An 18,822-nucleotide genomic window follows, 5' to 3' on the forward strand; every position below is an offset into this window, starting at 1 on the left:
TTTAAGCACTGATGTAATACAGGTGTGCAGCTCACTTTGTGCTTTCAGGTAAGCCGTAAGCACCTTAACCGGTGTGTCAGTAAGTAACTCTAGTTTTGGCAGTGCAGTGCTACTAGTGCAGGGTGGTGAAAAGCTATCTGTGGAAAAAGCCAAGTGGTCCTGTAGAGATAGAGCTTCTTGGTGCCACTTGGGCAGTCTTTCTGAACTGCTTGGGTGCTTCTCCAAGGGAAGTTGGCTTCAGGCAGGGTGCTGTCAAAACACTGGGTTTTTGCTATGTTTTTTCCAGGAAGGAGTTCATGTAGCTGCCTGACAGATACATGTGATCCTGAGCGTAAAGAAAAAGGCAGCGGGTTTCTTCCTTTCCTACTTGAATTGGGGTCAGTTGTTGTAGTAGGGCTGTGGCAGCTTTGAAATGCAGCGGTTGGGTGACTGATTTGTTGAGGGAGGCTCTCTTGCCAGCCTGGTGGTTTTTGGACGTGTGAGGGAGCTCAAGGTGCCAATATGGAAGTGAAACTGGAGTTTATCACACAGCAGGGGAATGGTGTGGCAGCAAAGGGGAATTTTAGGTCATGTTTGCATGCTCTCCCAGCCCTAATTCAGTAGTACAGTTTTGCAGGAAATCGATGCGAAGCACGGAGCCTTTTCAGCACCTGTTGAATTCACCAAAGACAATCGATCCATGCTTTTAGGAAGCTGTAGCATGGCAGGTTCTTCTTCCCAGGAGAAGAAAACAGGATGATATTCATCACTGCAGAGTCGGGAGCAGCTGCAGAGTGGTGGGTATCCACGGGCACTGTCAGGAGGACCTCAGTGCAGCTGCTACTTGGGGTGTTTGGGGCGGGGAGTCATTTTGTAGAGACAGGGGTGTGGTGTTTTGGTGAAGCAGTGCATTAGGCGTCAGGAGGTTTAGTCTTGAGGTAGCATGTGACATAATACGAGCTGCTTAATCCTTTATTTCCACTCCTGTAATATCTCTTGTGTGTGATTTGATCAATCTCTGTCTCAGTATCTGTTTGCAGATGAAAATGTGTGGACAAGCACAGATCACTTGCCTTCTGGGCGGTGTTGAAGCCAAGTGCTGTTGCCCTAATGGCTCTTCTGTGCATCAGAAGTTGCGGGGCATGGAGGTTGTACTGTATTACAGCCCACACCATGCAGGCATCTGCCTCCTGTTTGGAGGCACTGTGGCGTAAACCATCATCTGAGCTGCCCTCTGTTCTGCACTCTAGTTAGGCTGAGAGATCGGAGTTCAGAAATATGCAGAAAGTCATCTGACAACAGCGAGGGAACAGAAGGAGTAAGCTCCTGGAGGGAATTGGAACTGATACACCACTGCTGTAGTTGCTCGCAGATACAGGGAGGAAAGAAGCCAAGCTGACTAGGCTAATTGTCAAGAGTCATGCTGGCTGAGGGATGCTTTCTGGCAGGTTTAGCACAGCAATCTTAAGCATTTCATTGTGAAGACTGGGGAGGTCGGTGTTTTCCCTCTTTTTAAACTTCTAAGTGCAGCGTGCTGTCAGTGAAAACTCACCAGGTAGACGTGTTAGTGGCGGTTCTCTTTTTGGCAATGTCTTTTGAATGGATATAGGACTGTATTGTTGGAAATCACCTCTTTTGGGAGATGGGGGAGTGGTCTCGCCTCTGACTGATGTGCATAAATGCCTGTCCTCTTTCTGTTCTGAATGAACAATTTGCTAAGTTCAGGAGCTTCCTTGGCATAGCCTACGGAGAAGCTGCCTTGGGTCATTTGAGGCCTGTCCTCATCACAAGAAATAAATGTGTGCTCAAATCAGAGGGAACTGCTCTTGTTTTAGCAGATCTAAACTATGCCGTTAGGAAATCTGGGTGAAAGCAAGGCGCCGCAGCACTGTTTCTGCACAGAGCTTCGCTTCTGGCTTTGTCTATATAAAAGTTATGATGTTGTGCTTCCATTGTTCTGCAGTGCTAATCTCAAATCCTTAGAAAAACAACTTCTTCATCTGGCAATGGAAATGGGTGGGTGTGCACAGCTCTGAACTGGAACTGAGACCGAGTGCGTTGGGCCAGTAAAAGTGCTTGTGAGAAGCTGGGCCACCTTTAGTTGTGCTAAGCTGCTCTAAACTCCCTTCTCAAAGGATTAGTTAAGTCTTGATTAATTAGTCTTGATCTGTTGCAACAAAGCCTGAGAGAGTGACAGAGAAATGTCTGCTTATCGAGCTGTGAAAAGAAGGCTCTTGATACTTCTCCTTGAAGACTCTGCAGGCCACAAAGATGCAGACAAGCTCCCTGAAGTTAGCCACGGATAACAATAATTTCTGGTTGGGATTTCAAGCTTGGCTTTTTCAGAGATAACAGAAACAATGTGTTTGTCCTCTTAATAGCTTGGGATTTTTTTCACCTTTTCCTTAGGTGTCATTTTCAAAGAGGATACTTGAAGGTTATACATCAGTGGTCGTGGGATCTGTAGCAGGGTGCTTTGTTGTGGGGCTGGAGATGCTCGTGTTGAGAAGGCATCCTTTAAATCTATCATTGGGGTATACGGTTAAGGCAAAAGTCCAGTCGAAAAGAAACATGACCAACCGTTAAAAAGGGTTTCCTTTTTCTTCTCAGCTCACCATCCTTAAACAAGGCTTAAGAGAATAATTAGTCCCTTGAATGTAGGGCAGCGAGGAATAGCACGTAACTGCGCACAGCAGCACTGCTTAGGCTTTTGTAATGCACATGCTGTTCAGAGCTGCTAGTGTTGCTGTGAATCGAACCGCTTTTCAGGTACATGTCCAAAATCTTTTGAGAGCGGAGTCACGCTTAATGTACTTTCCAGTTTTTGTGTAATGAATGACAAAACTGAAAGGACTTGGGTACAGTTAAGATGTTCTGTACTGCTTATGTTCCCTGTGTTTGTTGTAGTCTTACTAATAGCTGAGAGCTGGCCATGCCACGGTTGTGGGTTAGTCCGTGGTGGTGAGGATGAGCTCGAAGAAGCACGGGCTGATCCAGAGAAGTCCTTGAGCAGGAGGGGAGGTGAGGAAGCTCTAACAGGCCATTTACCCAGTGCAGAAGGCTTGTCTTTAAAGAGCTCGTGATACAGCCTGGGTGGAGAAGTGGCTAGATGGCAGTGTAACGTGTCCTTGGAGCTCTCTGCAGCTGTAATGAGCAGGCTCGCGGTTGTTGTGTGGCCCTATAAGGGACTTGGTGAGTAGCTGAAGTGATGCTTACGTGAGATAGTGGAGAGAGAGTCTTAGGGGGCTGCAGTTGTCATCGAACTGTGACATGGGGGCACTGGAACAGCAAGAGGAGAGGACGACTCCAGGAGACCTGGCTGCTTCATCTCTTCGCTTCATGGTTGTTGCGTGCCCACTTTTTTGTGTTTGACTGACAATTTCTTGTCGGTGAAGACGTGACAGGTTACTTGCTGTGGGCAGCAGAAACTGTCCGTGTCAGGTCAAGTTCTCTGTTGTAACATTTTTCTTGACAGGGTTATTTTGGCAGAAAACTTTCCATGGTGTCTGCCCAACGGTATGGGAACAGCCTTTGATCAAGGTGTATGTTAGTGGCTTTGTAGACACCAACATCTCTGGTTTATCCAGAGACTTGAGCAGTCTGTTAAGTGAGTACACCATCAAGGAAACTTTATTTGCTGCTATGATGAGTTCTTTCCAAGCCTAGTTTACAAGACAGTTGATATTAAGTGTTTATGTTCAGCTTTTTTGGGGGTAGAGGTGGGAGGGGGAGTGAATGTGTATACCCGTGTTCAAATGGTTGGAGTGGAACCCATGAGCTATTGTGTTGTGAATGAGTATTGTCCAGGAGCACTATGGCAGGCAGTTTTACAGCAAGTTATGTGCAGATTTTGTGATTCTGTTTTTTTAATATACTGTTATTTCATGCCAGTGATGCAACTTGTAGTTTGTCCCCCGGTAGTGTGAAACTGGGGCAGGGAGTTGAATAAGCTGAGTGGAGGTGGTGGTGTTTTTCTGTTGGCATGATATTTTTTTGTGCACGGACAATTGTAGCTGAGTAGCAGTAAATGTGTAAATTTGCTTGATGTGGAAGTATGCCAAGTGCTTGCTAAGATCTGAAATGGAGAAGAAAATATTAAACTAAAGGTCTTTTTTCCTTGAGGCTCCACATTAACAACCTTTCTGTAGCTCTGTTTCAGTCTGCATGTCTCTTCTTGTTGTTGTTGGTAATACGGAGAATGAACTACAGAGGAGGGGAGGGGTTTCTGATGTGAGTACATCAGCACCTGTCTCGTCATCAGAAACACTGCAGTAATAATGCAGGTGTCCCTGCAGCAGAAACTCTGTTGGTGCCAGTCATGAGGACGGTGTTATGCCATCTCAGCAGCAAGGACTGTTAATCTTCTCGTTCCCTCCCCCTCCTTTTAGAGCAGCAGTGGCAAGAGAACTGGAGTGTACAGTTGATGGAAAAAGATGAAAGAAGACGCTGTTGAGACATTCCAGCTGCCAGACTTGGGATTTCTGCTGAATAAGGCATTTCAGCTTCGGGAGGGTCATGGCACGTCAGAAAGGCAGCACATCTGATTATCTGTCCCAGATAACTGGAAGCAATCCGCACTGTACAGGAAAGAAACATTGCTCTAAGGCTTTGTGTCTGTGCTTGCAACTCTCCTGTAGTAGTGGGGTAGGCTAAGAAAGGATCGTACAATGTGTTTCTGGTTCAAAATAGATATGAAGAAAACCACAAAAACAGTGAGGATGAAATTGAGTGGGCAAGATCCTCTGGTTCACTTGGCTTCAGCGTATGCTTTCCCTTCCAGTAACCAGGAATTTGATATCTTTATTTAAAGAAAATGGTGTCTCTGGTAAATATCCAGTATATCATCACTTCCTCTTGAGAGCTACGTTGTGTAAATTAGGTGGTGGTGATCTGTCTTGTCCCCACAAAAATGACAAGCACTCAGATGCTTGTTCTCAAGGCAGATTTGATTGGAGAATTTTTAATGAGTCTTAACAGTGGAAAGGTCTGCATTTTCAAATGGCTTCAGACCTTAGGGGTAGTTACACCTGAAGACGTGTAATCTTAGCTGAAGAAGTAGAACCATGCTTTTTTTTTTGCCTTACTGTTTAGTTGGATCAAGTCATACTGCCGCTGTTTCGTTTTGGGGTGCATATAACTAGATAGCTTTGTCTTGGTGTTTCAGACCAGCATAGCTTTTTCAGTAATCTGCTTTTCAATTGTGATGGGTTAATACGTGTTTCAAGTATAAGAGATGACGATCCGAGGGCTGAAAGGTGGCAGGGTAAGGGCAGCACACATGCATTTCTTGCTTTGGCATAGGACACGTGAGGATCTGAGAAAGAATCCGAAGCTTTCACCAAGCTAGCCTGTGACTAAGATGTGCAAAAAATGCAGCGCATGTATGGTGTATGGACATCACAAAGTACAGTTGGAATAATGAGTGCTTCTATTTATAAGGCTCCAAGTTAGTTCTTCGCACTTGTAATTGAAAGCTGGATATGAAGATGTAGCCCATGAAAGTTAAAAACAGGATGGAGTTAAGCATCATAACCAGCAGAGTTTTGGGGTTATGCGTTTGTGTGTTAGGTTTTGGATGCCTAAGTCAAAAATGAGCGCCCAAAATAGATGGCTTGGTTTGCCAGGTTTCAGTTATATATCATTGCTTTGTATCAATTCATTCTTCCCTCATAAATCCTTTGACCATTGATGGTTCAATGTATGAAACATTTCAAAAATACCGAGCAGTGATGTGCAAAGAAATCTGTTGCATTTGAAATATTGTTTCATCTCCTCTGGTAGGTACCAGTTGCAAGGTGATAGTATAGAGACTGCTATTATGTGTAAAACAGGTTTCTGGATCAGTAAATGAAGTGAATGGTAGAAAATATTTTGAATTTTCAAGAAATGCTTGTGGAAGTTGGATGAAAGATGCGCGTGTATGTATATATTTTTGTGCTGTGTCTTGCAGTAATTTGGAACAATTACACAGCAATCCCCAAGGGTGTAGGAGGTGATCAACAGATGCTCAGCGGAACTGTTCAACAGCCAAAAATATTTAAGAGCTGGTTTCGATAAAAGCATGGGCATGTGAAAATCAAGATGGGGTCCTGATCCCAGATTCTGGAGGAATTTGTAAGCCCGTCAGCTTGAGTAAGGGGTAAGGGGTTGGTCTGTGTACTAACTAGGTGCCTGCTCCCTGCCCTGAGTGGTTGCGGGATCTGAGTGATAGGGTCCAGCTCGGAATAAATAAGTGACATGGGTGGTTTAAAAAAGATAAAATCTGTTGTCTTAGCGAGATGAAGGACGGGGATGAAAATAATGAGCTCTCTGCCATTGGAGATGTGAGGGCTAAAACTGTTCTGTAGTGAAAACTGAGATTATCTTGGGTATGAGTTGCTGGAGAGCAAGGGGAAGGTAGCGTAACCGCGGTCAGGCTCTGCTGTCTTGCTGGGTGTTCCTGATGTGACTCAAGACTAAAGCTGGTCACTGAATGCCTATCATTGCAGCAGAGAAAGTCAAGAATCTGAAGCTGCCTTGACCTCCTCCATGCTGGTAACTTCTCAAAGTAGGGGGACTAAATCTCACCGAGCTGGTAGATCGCAGCTTCAGTCTGAAGGTGGCTTTGCAATACCTGATGGACTTGAAAATCCATGTTAAATATCTTGTCATCTTTAAAAGCCATGTACTGCTCTCCAAAATTTTTGCAGCTGTGCCAAATCGATTGTTACAGCTCTTAGAAATTGTCAGTTAGTCCTTTGGTACCTAACTAAGAAATAACAAAATTAGCCTCTCAGGTGATGTCTGCTGTAGGTAGTGATGTTTGCTACAGGACAGTAGTGAACGGCTGTTCTGAAGTGTGAGGTTCCTGAGGAAGGCTTTGTGCTAAGGCTTTGCTCTCAGAGGGTCCATTTGGCAGCCTCTGGATATCAAGCACCAAAGGCTCAAGTGCCAAGGTAGAAATTTAGCAAATTCCAAATTAGCAATTGGTGCCTACTAGGAGGCAAAGTGTGTGGGAGTGATCTGTCAACAGCTGAGAAATAAATTGGCTTTTGAATTGTAAGGCTGTAGAAGATAGGGGCTGGCCTCCACCCCCAAGAAAAAGGAAAAACCTGCAGAGAATTTTTTTTTTTTTTCAGAAAAGGTGTTTGTGGCCTTTTGAAATGTTTGTCTGGGCTCGTTGGGTTCATCCAAAACACGTTTCAGATGCTGTTGTTTGTGAAGCTTGGATATTGAAGCTTAAAATGTTTCATCCTATTATGTTAATAAGTACAACTTGCCAGTTCACAGCTTTCGAGGGCTGTTGTTAGCACCCTAACTGCTAGACGTTGAAACTGGATTTCACTCTTCTACTTTGTATTTTTTTCAAGAAATGTTTACTACTATTTAGAGCATGGCTACATGTATGTCTTCAAGATAGAGGAATATTGTCTTGTGTGCTTTCACATTGTAAACACTGTCTAAAAAAACATCTAGGAACTTGTGTTGCTTCCAGGATGATATTGCTGGATGGTTGGCCCAAACATGTATTCATGTTGTTTTTTTTTTTTTTTGAGCAAGTGCTTTGACCGGGCTGATGACAGCGTGTGCCTAAGTGTGCTGCAGGCTCAAGCAGTTCCTTGCTGCCCTCGATCTCTGCATCAGCTGTGGGATACTGCATGTTACAGGAATGTGGTGTTTATTTTTACAGCTTAAATGGTGGGTAGGGTCTTGAATGTTTATTCAGTGTTTGTTTCTGACAAGACGCTGGAAAGTGGTGTGTTGTAAATACTGTATGCTTACTTGCTGGATGCCCTTGGAGAGAGGCTGTGAGATGGAGCCTGTAAAGTGCGCTTCTTGGGTGTGAAAAATCTTATAGGTGGGAAACCTGATAGAAGGATGAGAATGTGACTGCTTAGAGCATTTTTTTTTCTTTAGTGACTCTGGGTTGTCCTTATGGGACAGCTGTGATCGAGGGGAAAATACCTAAAACAATGGTAATCAAATGCCAGAGATGCTCTGTAGACTAATGACCAGAGCTATTCATGGCAGCTATGTACTGATTAAATGAATAAATATATCTTTTGTCGTTTGGCAGTAAGGGCTTTAGTAGGTGGTGGGTGTTGGAGAACTGTTTTCTACCATTGCTCATGAATGAAATTTTAAATAGTAGCTTTATTTATTCCATATTTTGAGGGAAACTCCAGGAAGAAGCTTGTTGGATGTTGAGTTGTATCTCTGAGGCCACATGGAGGTATGTATGTAGGTAGGTTTGGAAGGCACTCGCGTGGAGAAAGCAGGTGGGGGAGAGTTCACAGCACGGTGTGTGGCAGTCTGCGTGCTGATGGCAGTTCTGCACGCACGTGGCTTACTGGTGAGAGATTGGGAAGTGTGAGTCAGCATCGAGCACTGAGTGTCTCTAGATGTTCTACATTGCACAGTGGAGATGTAGGTGTTACCACAGTAAGTAGTTATACCACAGTAACCCAGTTCAGCGTTTTCTTTGGCTCTAGCCTTGCATTTATTAAACTCTGTGTTCAGTATCTGGCATCTTACAGTCAAAACATAAAATTACTGAAACGTTGCGCAGGTTTTTTTTCAGGGCACATGCACAGGAGGCCTGGTGGATCAGCTTTTGTCCAGCTGATATGCCTGTAGGTCCATGTCTCAGGTGTTAAAGCAGTATTAAAAGTGCAAAAGTACTGGGTTTTATGTAAGTGAAGTTGTTGCCCTGCTTACAAAATATGCTTTCTGTAGCAATTTATACCTCCTGATTCTTGATTGGTGAAGAGGAAAGCTGTTTATACAGTAGCTCCCACTTGATGGGGAAAACAAAAGGAGCAAAACAGATTGTTCCAAATTTAGAGGATGAAAGCACAGGAGGGGTTTTGAGTCTGCACTGAAGAAAACAGAAAACAAGCAGTGCATATCTGGGTGAGTGCCTGCCCACAAAGATAGGGCTTCGGAGGAACCTTGGGAGTGTGCTTGGGGGAGAGGCCAAGTGTGCAGCCCCTGACCTCAGTATTGCTGTTGGGCTTGGTAAAGCAGCGAAGAATTCTGTTCCTAATTAGAGGTGATAAAAGCCCGTAACATTGAAAGTTGCAGTTAAGTCTAGTATCTCAATACTTGGAATACTTGGGACTGTGTTTTTTTTGCCTGGAAAAAAAATACTTGGAACATATGCTGGGGCACTTGTTTCATGAAACTTCGTTGAGGTTTGGATTAATCCCCCTATTAACACTGTGCTTCTCTAGGCACTCCTAAATTTCTTGTCATGGCTGTATTTCATGCATGAAAATTAGTCTGTTTTGTTGGAAAGCAGTCAAAGCTTGGTACTTCTCTTCCCTGTAACATCAACTTCCATACAAATGATTATGGGCACAACAAACGTGGACGAGTGCAGAACATAACGTTTTATTGTGGGTTGAGAGAAGGAGAAATCTCGTAAAAGCCTTTCTGTTGGGACCGACTGAACAATTGGATTATGTCAGAGCATTGTTTGATCAGAGAAGTACCGACCGAGAACCCAGACTGATTGTTCTGATATGTAAGGTGGAGCATTTGTGTACTCTTCTACACGTTTTCAGTTAAGGGAAATAAAATACATCTGGAGACTGTTAAAGGAAATGGCTGTTTACTTGGGCTGGTAAATGGAAAGGCTTTGTCTTTGGTTTCTAGTGTCTGTAGGGAAGGCAGTATTTTCTCAGAAATGAAAGAATTTTCACTCCTACCAAAAGGCAGTTATGTTTTTCCCTGTTAAGAAGTCTTTTACTGCTATCATGGTGTATTGTATGCAGTGTCACGTTGAACGGGCTGGAGAACAAGACTGTGGATTTAACGAAACTCTTAAGATAAAAGGCAATTAGAGAAAGAGAGGTGTAGCTGCAGGCTTCGTGAAAAGTTCTGCAAGTCACAGGTTGAAGATGGATCTCCTAGAAAAGGAAATCCCGGCATATTCGATGTCACAAAATAGTCTAAAATAGATATTTAATAAGTTGCATTTCTTGAGACATAGCTCTGAAATTGTGCTTAAATGAGAGCACATAATACAAACCTTTTCCAAAATAGCCCACGAGACAAGTGTTCTTCTGGTGCCTTGGGCTTTTATTGGTGCTCTGTTGTTTGTAGGTGGATTGCTTTTTCACACCACTTTCCTTGTGTTATAGTTCAGGTGATTTATTTGTTTTTACCACACTATCTTTGCTTTCTTAGTGGGAAGGGAAAAATGGCAAGTTTTTTCCACTTGAAACCTAAGCTGTACAAAAGACCTGGTGTCAAGGGAGGGGATGTGAGTGCGGGAGACGTTTTGGGGTTTTGACTTGTCTTAGCAAATAGTTCGTAGTGGTAGGAAGATCCATGACCAGCTGTTAAATATCTTGCTCAGATGAGATTTTTCAGTTAGTCTAAAAAGTAGGTTGTTTTTTTTTAAGAGCTGGGTGAGCCAAGAATCCTTGCAACTGCTGGGTAATTTGCATTTCCAGTGGTGAAATCTGTCTCTTGGCTTCTGAACAGTGGAATAGTTCTTTTCTCTTGCTGCCTGCTGCTGCAGCAAGCTTCGTCCTTTGGAAGAAGACAAATGGCAAGTCCTCAGATGAACCAAAACCAGCTTGGAAAATGATTGAGGAGATGCATGGAGCAGAGCTGGCAGTGACCAGCTTGGGAACCTGGCAAGGCAGGAGTGAGCTACTCTGTAGTACTGGGGAGGAAACTGGGAGTTGCCTTCACCAGCATGTGTGAGTATCCAGTTGCACCGAGAGCATGGAAAATCGAGTGCAGAGAAGCAGTGTCCAATATTGCAGGGCTGTCCTCTTGTTGGCAGCTGCTGACACATCAGTGCTGCTTTAAGCACAAGTTGGAAGTCGTCCCTTTGAGCTTGCCATGTTCCCAGCTTTGAAGATGGATACTTGTATGTTACCAGAAGCTGTCCGACAGGAGATTTTTATTAACGATAACTTTTGAGTGATAAATTAAACAAAGCCATTTTGGAAGTAGTTCTCAGCCTAGCTTCCTAGGCAAGCAAGGTGTTGAGGTTCGAGCAAAGTGCTACTGCCATATTCTATTAAGTTTTGAATGCAGTGTTTAACTTCTACTGAACTGGGTCGGAGGCAGTTAATTTCCTCCTCCTATTTGTAAAAACAAGCAGGGAACTGGAGGCAGGCTACAGAAGGACCAGTTACAGGGTAAGCTCCTCGCTTGTACCCAAGAACGGATGGGAGGATGGAGGAGTCCCCTCAGGAGTCCTGAGATGAATTGGTTACTCTGCTGGTTTGTCTGCCCTTAGATTCTTAGGGTGTTTATCTGCAGGAATCTGAACTCATGACACTCATGAGACTGACTGCTGGTGAGCTTTGGGGAGAGACATGAACTTAAGGATCAAATAAATTGTATTTCTGTCTTGATATATAGTATTCCACATGGAAATATATTACTGCTGCATTATAGACGGTAGCTGCTTTTACCCTGGGACGTTTGGAGTTTTCAGTGATATATGGGTGGTTTATTTGCCTGGCAGACTTGCATCTAGTTGGATTCTTTGGTTGTGGAAGAAGCAGAGGCTTTTGAGCTCTGGTGTGTGTGTTACCTTGGTCTTGATAGTCTAATAAATGGTTTGATCACTAGTTAATAGACTTCAGGGTGTGTTGATGGAACTTCTGGAGGAATGTCTTTGCTGAACTACTTGACTGTGGTCCTTCTTCAACAGGCAGTGAAGGCTGCAATTGCCGGCCCTTTTTTTTAATGGTGGTTTAGGAGACTGAGATACCAGAGAGAATTTTTCTGCTGGTCAGAAGAAAACAGATAACTTGAAAATAGCAATGATAGTTAATTTTTCTGGTAATGTGAGTTTCGTTGATAGAATTGAATGCCATGTGGGTGTAGGTCACATCTTTGGAAGGTAACTGGGTTTTGTGAAATAATTCTGTCTTCATTCAGTGTATTGCTTGTGCTTTGGGGAGGTGAAAAAAAACCAACTGGCTAGAGAAGAAGCTCATGACAGCTACAGCTGTGGGCCTTCTGGAGTCATATCTAGTCTTTGACATTTCTCTTGTTGTGTAAAGTTGTACTTAAAGCTTGTTGAGTGCAATGTAGAGATGTGAAGCCAGTTTCCTAGTGTATCATGGCTGTTAGTCACAGAGCAAATGGGCAAGAAGATAAAAGATATGTTCTTTGTATCGGATTTTGGAAAACTTCATTGCTTTCTGTGAGGAAAAATACTCTTTAAGTCAACTCAGGGTGGTTTGGCTAACCGAGTATTTAAAAAGCAAACACGGAAGTGATGATGATTGCACCTATGTTTTTGTTGTATTAATTAGAACTTGGTCAGTAGTTTAAGAATAACTACATCTTATTTTTCAGGTTGAATCCTTCATCTTGGATCAGGATGATCTCGAAAACCCTATGTTGGAAACTGCTTCCAAATTGCTTTTGTCAAGTACTGCCGATGGTGCTGACCTAAGAACAGTAGATCCAGAAACCCAAGCAAGATTAGAAGCTTTACTTGAAGCTGCAGGTAAGTACTCGTGTCCCATACAGGTTTAATCCCAAAGCCCTGACACATAAGACCATACTGGAACTGCTTGTATAAGTCTAATCCATACGAGCATGATACATATTCAGGATGCAAAGCAGCGTGAACATGGCAAGGTTGTGCACATCAGGGAAGAGAAAGGAATTCATTAAAATGCTCTGTATCTTTGAAAAGTAGAAAATTAATTTCATGTGAAGGCTGTGCCTCTGATAGGATTCCTCCAAATTTGGATTTCTAAAAGCCAAAAAAATGACACCCACCCTTGGCTTGCAGCCTTCTGTCAAAAACTAAATTGCTCAATGAGGCTTTGTTTTGTAATAATTACTGCAAAAAAAGCATTGCTGGTTGCATATACTGAGTAGTTGTGAATAGTTAAATAATGTGTTCTGTGGCTTTGAGGGCTTCACCCATGTGCATCTCATCTGAGCGCAGCTTTCAAATTAACGTTGTAAACAGTTGATCCTTTTTTTTGAAGCTGTAGTTCATTATACTTGGAATGCTTTACTCAGGAGATCTAAAAGGCTCAACCTCAACTTGTCCATTTTCTTCTTTTCTGGCATGTGTACCAACCTGTTGTAAATTGGAATGGAAGGAATAGGTAAACTGTCGACTGCTGATGGTAAAGCGTTTGCAGATCCTGAGGTGCTTCGCAGACTAACTTCTTCGGTGAGCTGCGCGTTGGATGAAGCTGCCGCTGCACTTACCCGGATGAGAGCAGAAAGCACAGCAAATGCAGGGCAGACGGACAAGTAAGCTGTGTTTTTTATACCATCCAGTTTTTAGTTGTGTGCAACTTAGAGGTGGGTTTTTTCCTGTACGCTTTTGGACTATGAGATGATGAAACTCAAGTGGAACCAGTGCCAAGTTGTCATCTGTGATTCTCCTGTTAAGTATACCTGCAGTATCAGTTCCTGTATTGGGAAGTGAAACAATTATTATTGTTTAGAATTCAACAATCATTCTTCAAGTAAACTCTTTTAACTTGACCAACTGTAGAAACTAAATCCCTAAACTTGTAAGTAACCCGGGCCTTTGAAAAATACTGAATCCCCAAATCCCAGCTGCCCCCCCCCCCCCCAAAAAAAAAAAAAAAATTCAGAACTTCTGAGCTCTCCTTTTCAACTGTGGTGGAAGGAAAGCAGTCTCCAGAGACTTGAGCCTTCAGCTTTCTGCTGTTGTGTAGGACCTTGGACAGAGCCCCAGCCAGAAAGGCTTGACTTTTTGGGCCAGCTTTCTGGCTTTCGGTGTTTTTTAGTTTTAGTGAATGTTTGAGGGAAAAGTAAAAGCTGGTTCCCTTCTAGGCACTTGTTAAGGTTCAGTACAACAGAAACAGACTGATAGTAAGCGTCTGCATTGCTAGTTGGCAGATTATTCTTTGTATACTGAGTAACCCAGAAGAAACATTTTGTGATGTGCTGACCTGGACACACGAAGATGAGTAGAATATTTTCCTTTTGTGTCTGCTGCTATTCTGTGTGTTCGTTCCTGCCCCCAGCTACCCCAAAAGGCTGCTAACAGCAAGGTTGCCAAAGCTGTTGCTAGGATGGGGATGTGGGAAATAAAAAATAAATGTGGAAAATGTGGTGAACACATTTCTCTATGTTAATGTGTGTGTATATATATATATATATTTATTCTGGTGGCACAAATGAAATAGGAGTCCTGGGTAAGATGCACAGGTATAAGTTGGTCCTTGTTTAAAAAAAAAATAATCCACTTTTAAAGTTTGTGTTTTAAGAATTGCTAATATTGATGTGGGGTAGCGAGGCCTGCAAAAGTTTCCTGTAAACTACCTTATTTTTATATTGCCTTTTGTCAGTTCTGTTTTGATGCGACTTGCGAAATGGACAAGAGATTAAAGGTTGGTGGATGGGATGAGGCCAACCGAATCAAATAGATCTGGATTTATTATTAATGATAGAATTATTTGGACCAGAATAGAATTTTAATTCTCACAAAGCGGTAACTTCTAGAATAAACGTACCGTGTACAGAGCACAGTGTCAGAATAATTGAAAATAAGTATTCAGTAAATCCTTTTTTTTTTTTATACTGAAACAGAAGTGAAGAAATGTAAGGGACCTGGGAACCAAAAATTCTCTGACTTAAGGTTTACCAAACCAGGAGAAAATTACCTTTTTCTGCAGGTCTGAGTTAGAGCCACAAGTGAAATGCTTGGTTGTTGTTTGAAAGTCAAGGCATTTATTATGTTGTAGGTGAAGAACGTTGGAGGTGATCTGTTCTAGTTTCATCAACAGTGCTGAAAAAAAGTGCGATAAGACCAATCATTTCCCTGTCCTCTAGTTCCTGGGACAAAGGAAAATGTGAATACAGCTCTGATTAGTGGTTGCAGATATGGAATGGAATACTCATAAAATGATACCCAGTTAAAGACACTGTATTTGTGTTCCAATCATGTCTCCTTTTCATTGAGCCTTACTTGAGAGAATGAATGGAACAAAACCTGTTTTCAAATAAGTCATACAGAACCGGCATAAATGAAGACTGTATACTAGGTAGTAATTAACAATATAGGATTTTGTTTCCAGTACTGTAGTAGTAGCCTTTCAAAAGGGAAAGTTGTTAGCTATCTAAGACATGTATTTGATTGCAAAAAAGGCTTCATACTGACATAACATTGTGTTGAGTGCATAGTGTCCTCTCTGAACATGTCCTCTGTTGCTCTTGCACATCTTGCAAAATATAGTTGAAGTGGTCATTCTTCATATGTTTCTTGTTGTAATCTCGTGCTAGAAATGAGTAACAGGACTGGTTGAGAACATGTTGATTTTTCAGGTAAGGTGCTTGGAAAACTTCAAGTGTAAAAATGCCAGCTCTTTAACAGTTGACAATGGTTTTTAGGTTGTTCTGTGTCCTCATGGTATGTGGGGCTTTTTGTTCTGTATGTAGACCAAATGTTTGAAGTGTGGTCCATTTTCACTTCTTAGTGCTTTCTATCTTGTTAGCCGCAGCTTGGCAGAGGCTTGTTCAGAAGGAGATGTAAATGCTGTGCGGAAGTTGCTAATCGAAGGACGAAGTGTGAATGAGCACACAGAAGAAGGGGAAAGCCTCCTTTGTTTAGCCTGTTCAGCAGGATATTATGAGCTTGCACAGGTAGGTTTTCTGGCTGTTTTGTGTGTGTCTCGTACCAAAATAGGTAGTTATTGAACTAATGTTTTTTTCCTTGTGCACCTGAAGGCAGTGTTAAGGTGCTAGAATATGTCAGTTAAATGACAAATGAGGACTTGCCCACAAACTGCGTGTTGCTGATGGTTTCCTTGTGCATATTTTTCAAAGTTTCTGACACAAAACTGTTCATGAAGGTGGCTTTGTGTAGCATTTTAACCATCTTGACGTTCTGGTTTGTCACCTAACAAGGCTGTTGATCATCCTTCTGTTCACAGGTTCTTCTGGCGATGCATGCTAATGTAGAAGACCGAGGTATTAAGGGAGACATAACACCTCTAATGGCCGCTGCTAATGGTGGACATGTCAAAATCGTCAAGTTGCTGCTAGCTCATGGTGCTGATGTGAATGCACAGTCATCAACAGGTAACTAAGTGTGTTAGAGCTTGCTGAAAACAATTGGAAGGCTGAGACTTGAGGCTTGTGGGAACTTGATGTGCAAGTTTGGTAAGAATGGCTCTCAGCTGAGTATAACTCTTCCAAGTAGATCTCTTCCTCTAGGTTTTACAGTTTGGCTCATGTATTTTTCTGTGTAGCTATAAGACAGTAGTTAGTTATGGACATAAGTGGATTAAGTCTATTAGTAGCTGAAAGGTATTTGCATTTGCAGGGTTGGTGTACTGAGAAAATAATTTGGTGGCAGGTCTAGTTAACCTGGGGAAAACAGTAAGCATGAGAAGATGGCCTTTTTTGCATGTTTCTTGGCAGTTTGGTAGGCATTTGTTTGTGACCAAATTGCTTTAAGAAATTTTCCTAGTTAATGCAGCTGTTAATTGGAGAGATTCTGTGTAGTCTATTATCATGGGCAAATTGATTATCGACCCTAAATGATGAGGCAGGTTAGGATGTGAGAAGAAGTGTGTGTGGAGGTTTTTTAGTGAAGTAGCTATAAGTAGTAATACTGCTTTGTTGTTTTCCTGTTCTAACAGCGTGGTATGTCCGTGCTGATTTGCAGGAAGGGCGATGGGATTTTGTGATGCAAGTTGGGATTAACCAGGAGAAAAATAGGAGAGTTGTATCAGTACTGTTACCAGGCACATTTAGATCTTCAGCTTTTCAGCACTGAGTTGTGTTTTGTAGTTATTTCCTTTTCCCCCTTTATTTTTTAAGGTAGTTAGCTCAGTAAAAGCGGTAAAATAGAGCGTCAGGTTCCCAGTAGAAATTGTCAAATTTGATGTTCTGTTTTTTAAAACTTTTTCTCTTCTGCCTCTAGGCAATACAGCCCTTACATATGCCTGTGCTGGAGGCTACGTAGATGTTGTGAAAGTACTGCTGGAGTCGGGCGCTAGTATTGAGGACCATAATGAAAATGGTCACACTCCCCTGATGGAAGCAGGAAGTGCCGGCCATGTGGAAGTGGCCAGAGTGCTGTTAGAAAACGGCGCAGGCATAAATACGCATTCCAATGAATTTAAGGAGAGCGCACTTACGCTGGCTTGTTACAAAGGTATAGTACCAAGGCCTCTGCTTAAGTGTGGAAAGTCTTGATAAATATGTATTTATTCAGCCTTGTTGTCTGTTACGAAATTAATTTAAAGGCTATGAATAGACACTTAGACTTTTATCCTGGCTTTAATACTGCATAGCACATAGGCACCATATGTAAAATGATCCTCAGCATGGAGACTGCAAGTACTAAGAAACAAAACTTTTGTCCAAGTCCTATAATGCTTCGAAAGATTTTCTCTTAGTTATATGAATTCTGAAGCAAGAAATTAATTCTTCATAGAATGAGTATGATAAACTTTTTGTAATGTAACTGTTTTACAAGATACCTCTGCTTAGGTACAGAAACGCCAAATAATTTGAAGGACTTATAAAACATGCAGAATCTGGGGCTTTGCCTTTTAGGTGTCAATGCTTAGGTACCAGGACTTTCCTGCCTCCTTTGGAGTATTAGGCAGCTATCTTGCATCACCTGAGCAAGAGATGAAAATGTTTTAATAAAAGGCCAAATCTGTTTAAACAGCCAGAGCAGTTGTTGTAATAGTCACTTAGTATATGTTTTATTAGAGCTATTAGAATGGCTCTTGGAATCATAGAGTAATTGATGTTTGTAACAGAGGCACTTGCTCTGGCATCGCAGTAGGTTTTTCTGCCTTGAACACTCCTGGTGTAGTGTTACGGAGCACCTCCACAAGCCCTGGTAGTTGTCTTTGTGGTGGTTATCAGAGCAAAGGCTCTATTTGAAAGAGCAGTGGGAACCCAAACTGTCCCCTCCCTGAAGAAGTATGCCTGGGCCCTGAATCCTGAGGTGAGCTTGGAAAGCTGAGTTAAAAAAAAAAAAAAAAGGAAAAATTTCCCCTTATCCATTTATGTTCTGTCTGTATTTCTTGAATTTGTGTTACTCCAAATCTCGTGTTTAGGCAGTAGAAATATGGTCCTCTTTTTTTATGTGGTGTTTGCTTCCTGTAGTAGAATGATTTGGGATACTTGAGACCAAGAAGGTCACTAGCTTCTCCCAAATAAAGGGGGAAGGGTGAAAAACAACTGTAGCCTTGTTTTGGGCAGTATCTGTGCACTTTGTTGTTGCTAGTGTATTCCTAGTGTTAAGATTTAGCTTTATTCATGTTGAGTTACAAAGCAGCTTTTTTCTGGCTTGGTTTTATGTTTGCTTCTTGAGTGAATCATGACTGTATAGTGGAATTGACTGGACTTGACGTACCTCCAGAACTTGGAAAGCTATAGTCATGAATTAATGGAGTGGTAGAGAGTAAATACTTAACAAAAGCTTTTAAGTGCCTTTTGTAGTTGGAGGTTTTCTATAGGTGGTCGAATTCTACAAATATCAGCGTGAAGGTCCATCTGCTCTGTTTTGTGGCCTAAGGATTGATAGGAGCTCAGGGGCTGTTTACAATACCATTTATAACCACAGTAACCCTAAATCCCTAGTGTTGAGCAGGAAAAAGCAGAAAAATCTGTCAACCAAACGAAAGGCTGTCATTCTGTAGTTGAAAAAAAATAAGTGTAAGGTCTTCAGACATAATAAGTCACCCTGGTAAATATGATGTTTGCACTGCTTGGCTCTAATGTCACCTCAAAGAATGCATACAATACAGACATGATTTAAGCCACTAAGTGAATCGGATGATATTTTTAGTAAGTATGCTATTGGGCTTCTGCAGTTGTTAAACCTGTAGATATGAACTTGCCTACTGAGACAGTTTTACTGAC

At 42.1% G+C, this 18,822-nt stretch overlaps 1 protein-coding gene across 10 annotated transcripts in view; it reads left to right on the top strand.

The window, feature by feature from the left end:
- The window catches only part of ANKRD17 (ankyrin repeat domain 17), an 85,943-nt gene that overhangs the window by 24,540 nt on the left and 42,581 nt on the right, over positions 1 to 18,822 (top strand). For all 10 annotated transcript variants that reach the window (XM_035547552.1, XM_035547574.1, XM_035547560.1 and 7 more), the window contains exons 2-6: positions 12,292 to 12,445; positions 13,056 to 13,212; positions 15,429 to 15,576; positions 15,867 to 16,014; positions 16,862 to 17,095. In XM_035547552.1, the coding sequence (XP_035403445.1) occupies positions 12,292 to 12,445; positions 13,056 to 13,212; positions 15,429 to 15,576; positions 15,867 to 16,014; positions 16,862 to 17,095 (841 nt within the window). The remainder of the gene's footprint in view (positions 1 to 12,291; positions 12,446 to 13,055; positions 13,213 to 15,428; positions 15,577 to 15,866; positions 16,015 to 16,861; positions 17,096 to 18,822) is intronic.

The sequence above is a fragment of the Cygnus atratus genome, chromosome 4 (genome assembly GCF_013377495.2).
Source record: "Cygnus atratus isolate AKBS03 ecotype Queensland, Australia chromosome 4, CAtr_DNAZoo_HiC_assembly, whole genome shotgun sequence".
NCBI lineage: Eukaryota > Metazoa > Chordata > Aves > Anseriformes > Anatidae > Cygnus > Cygnus atratus.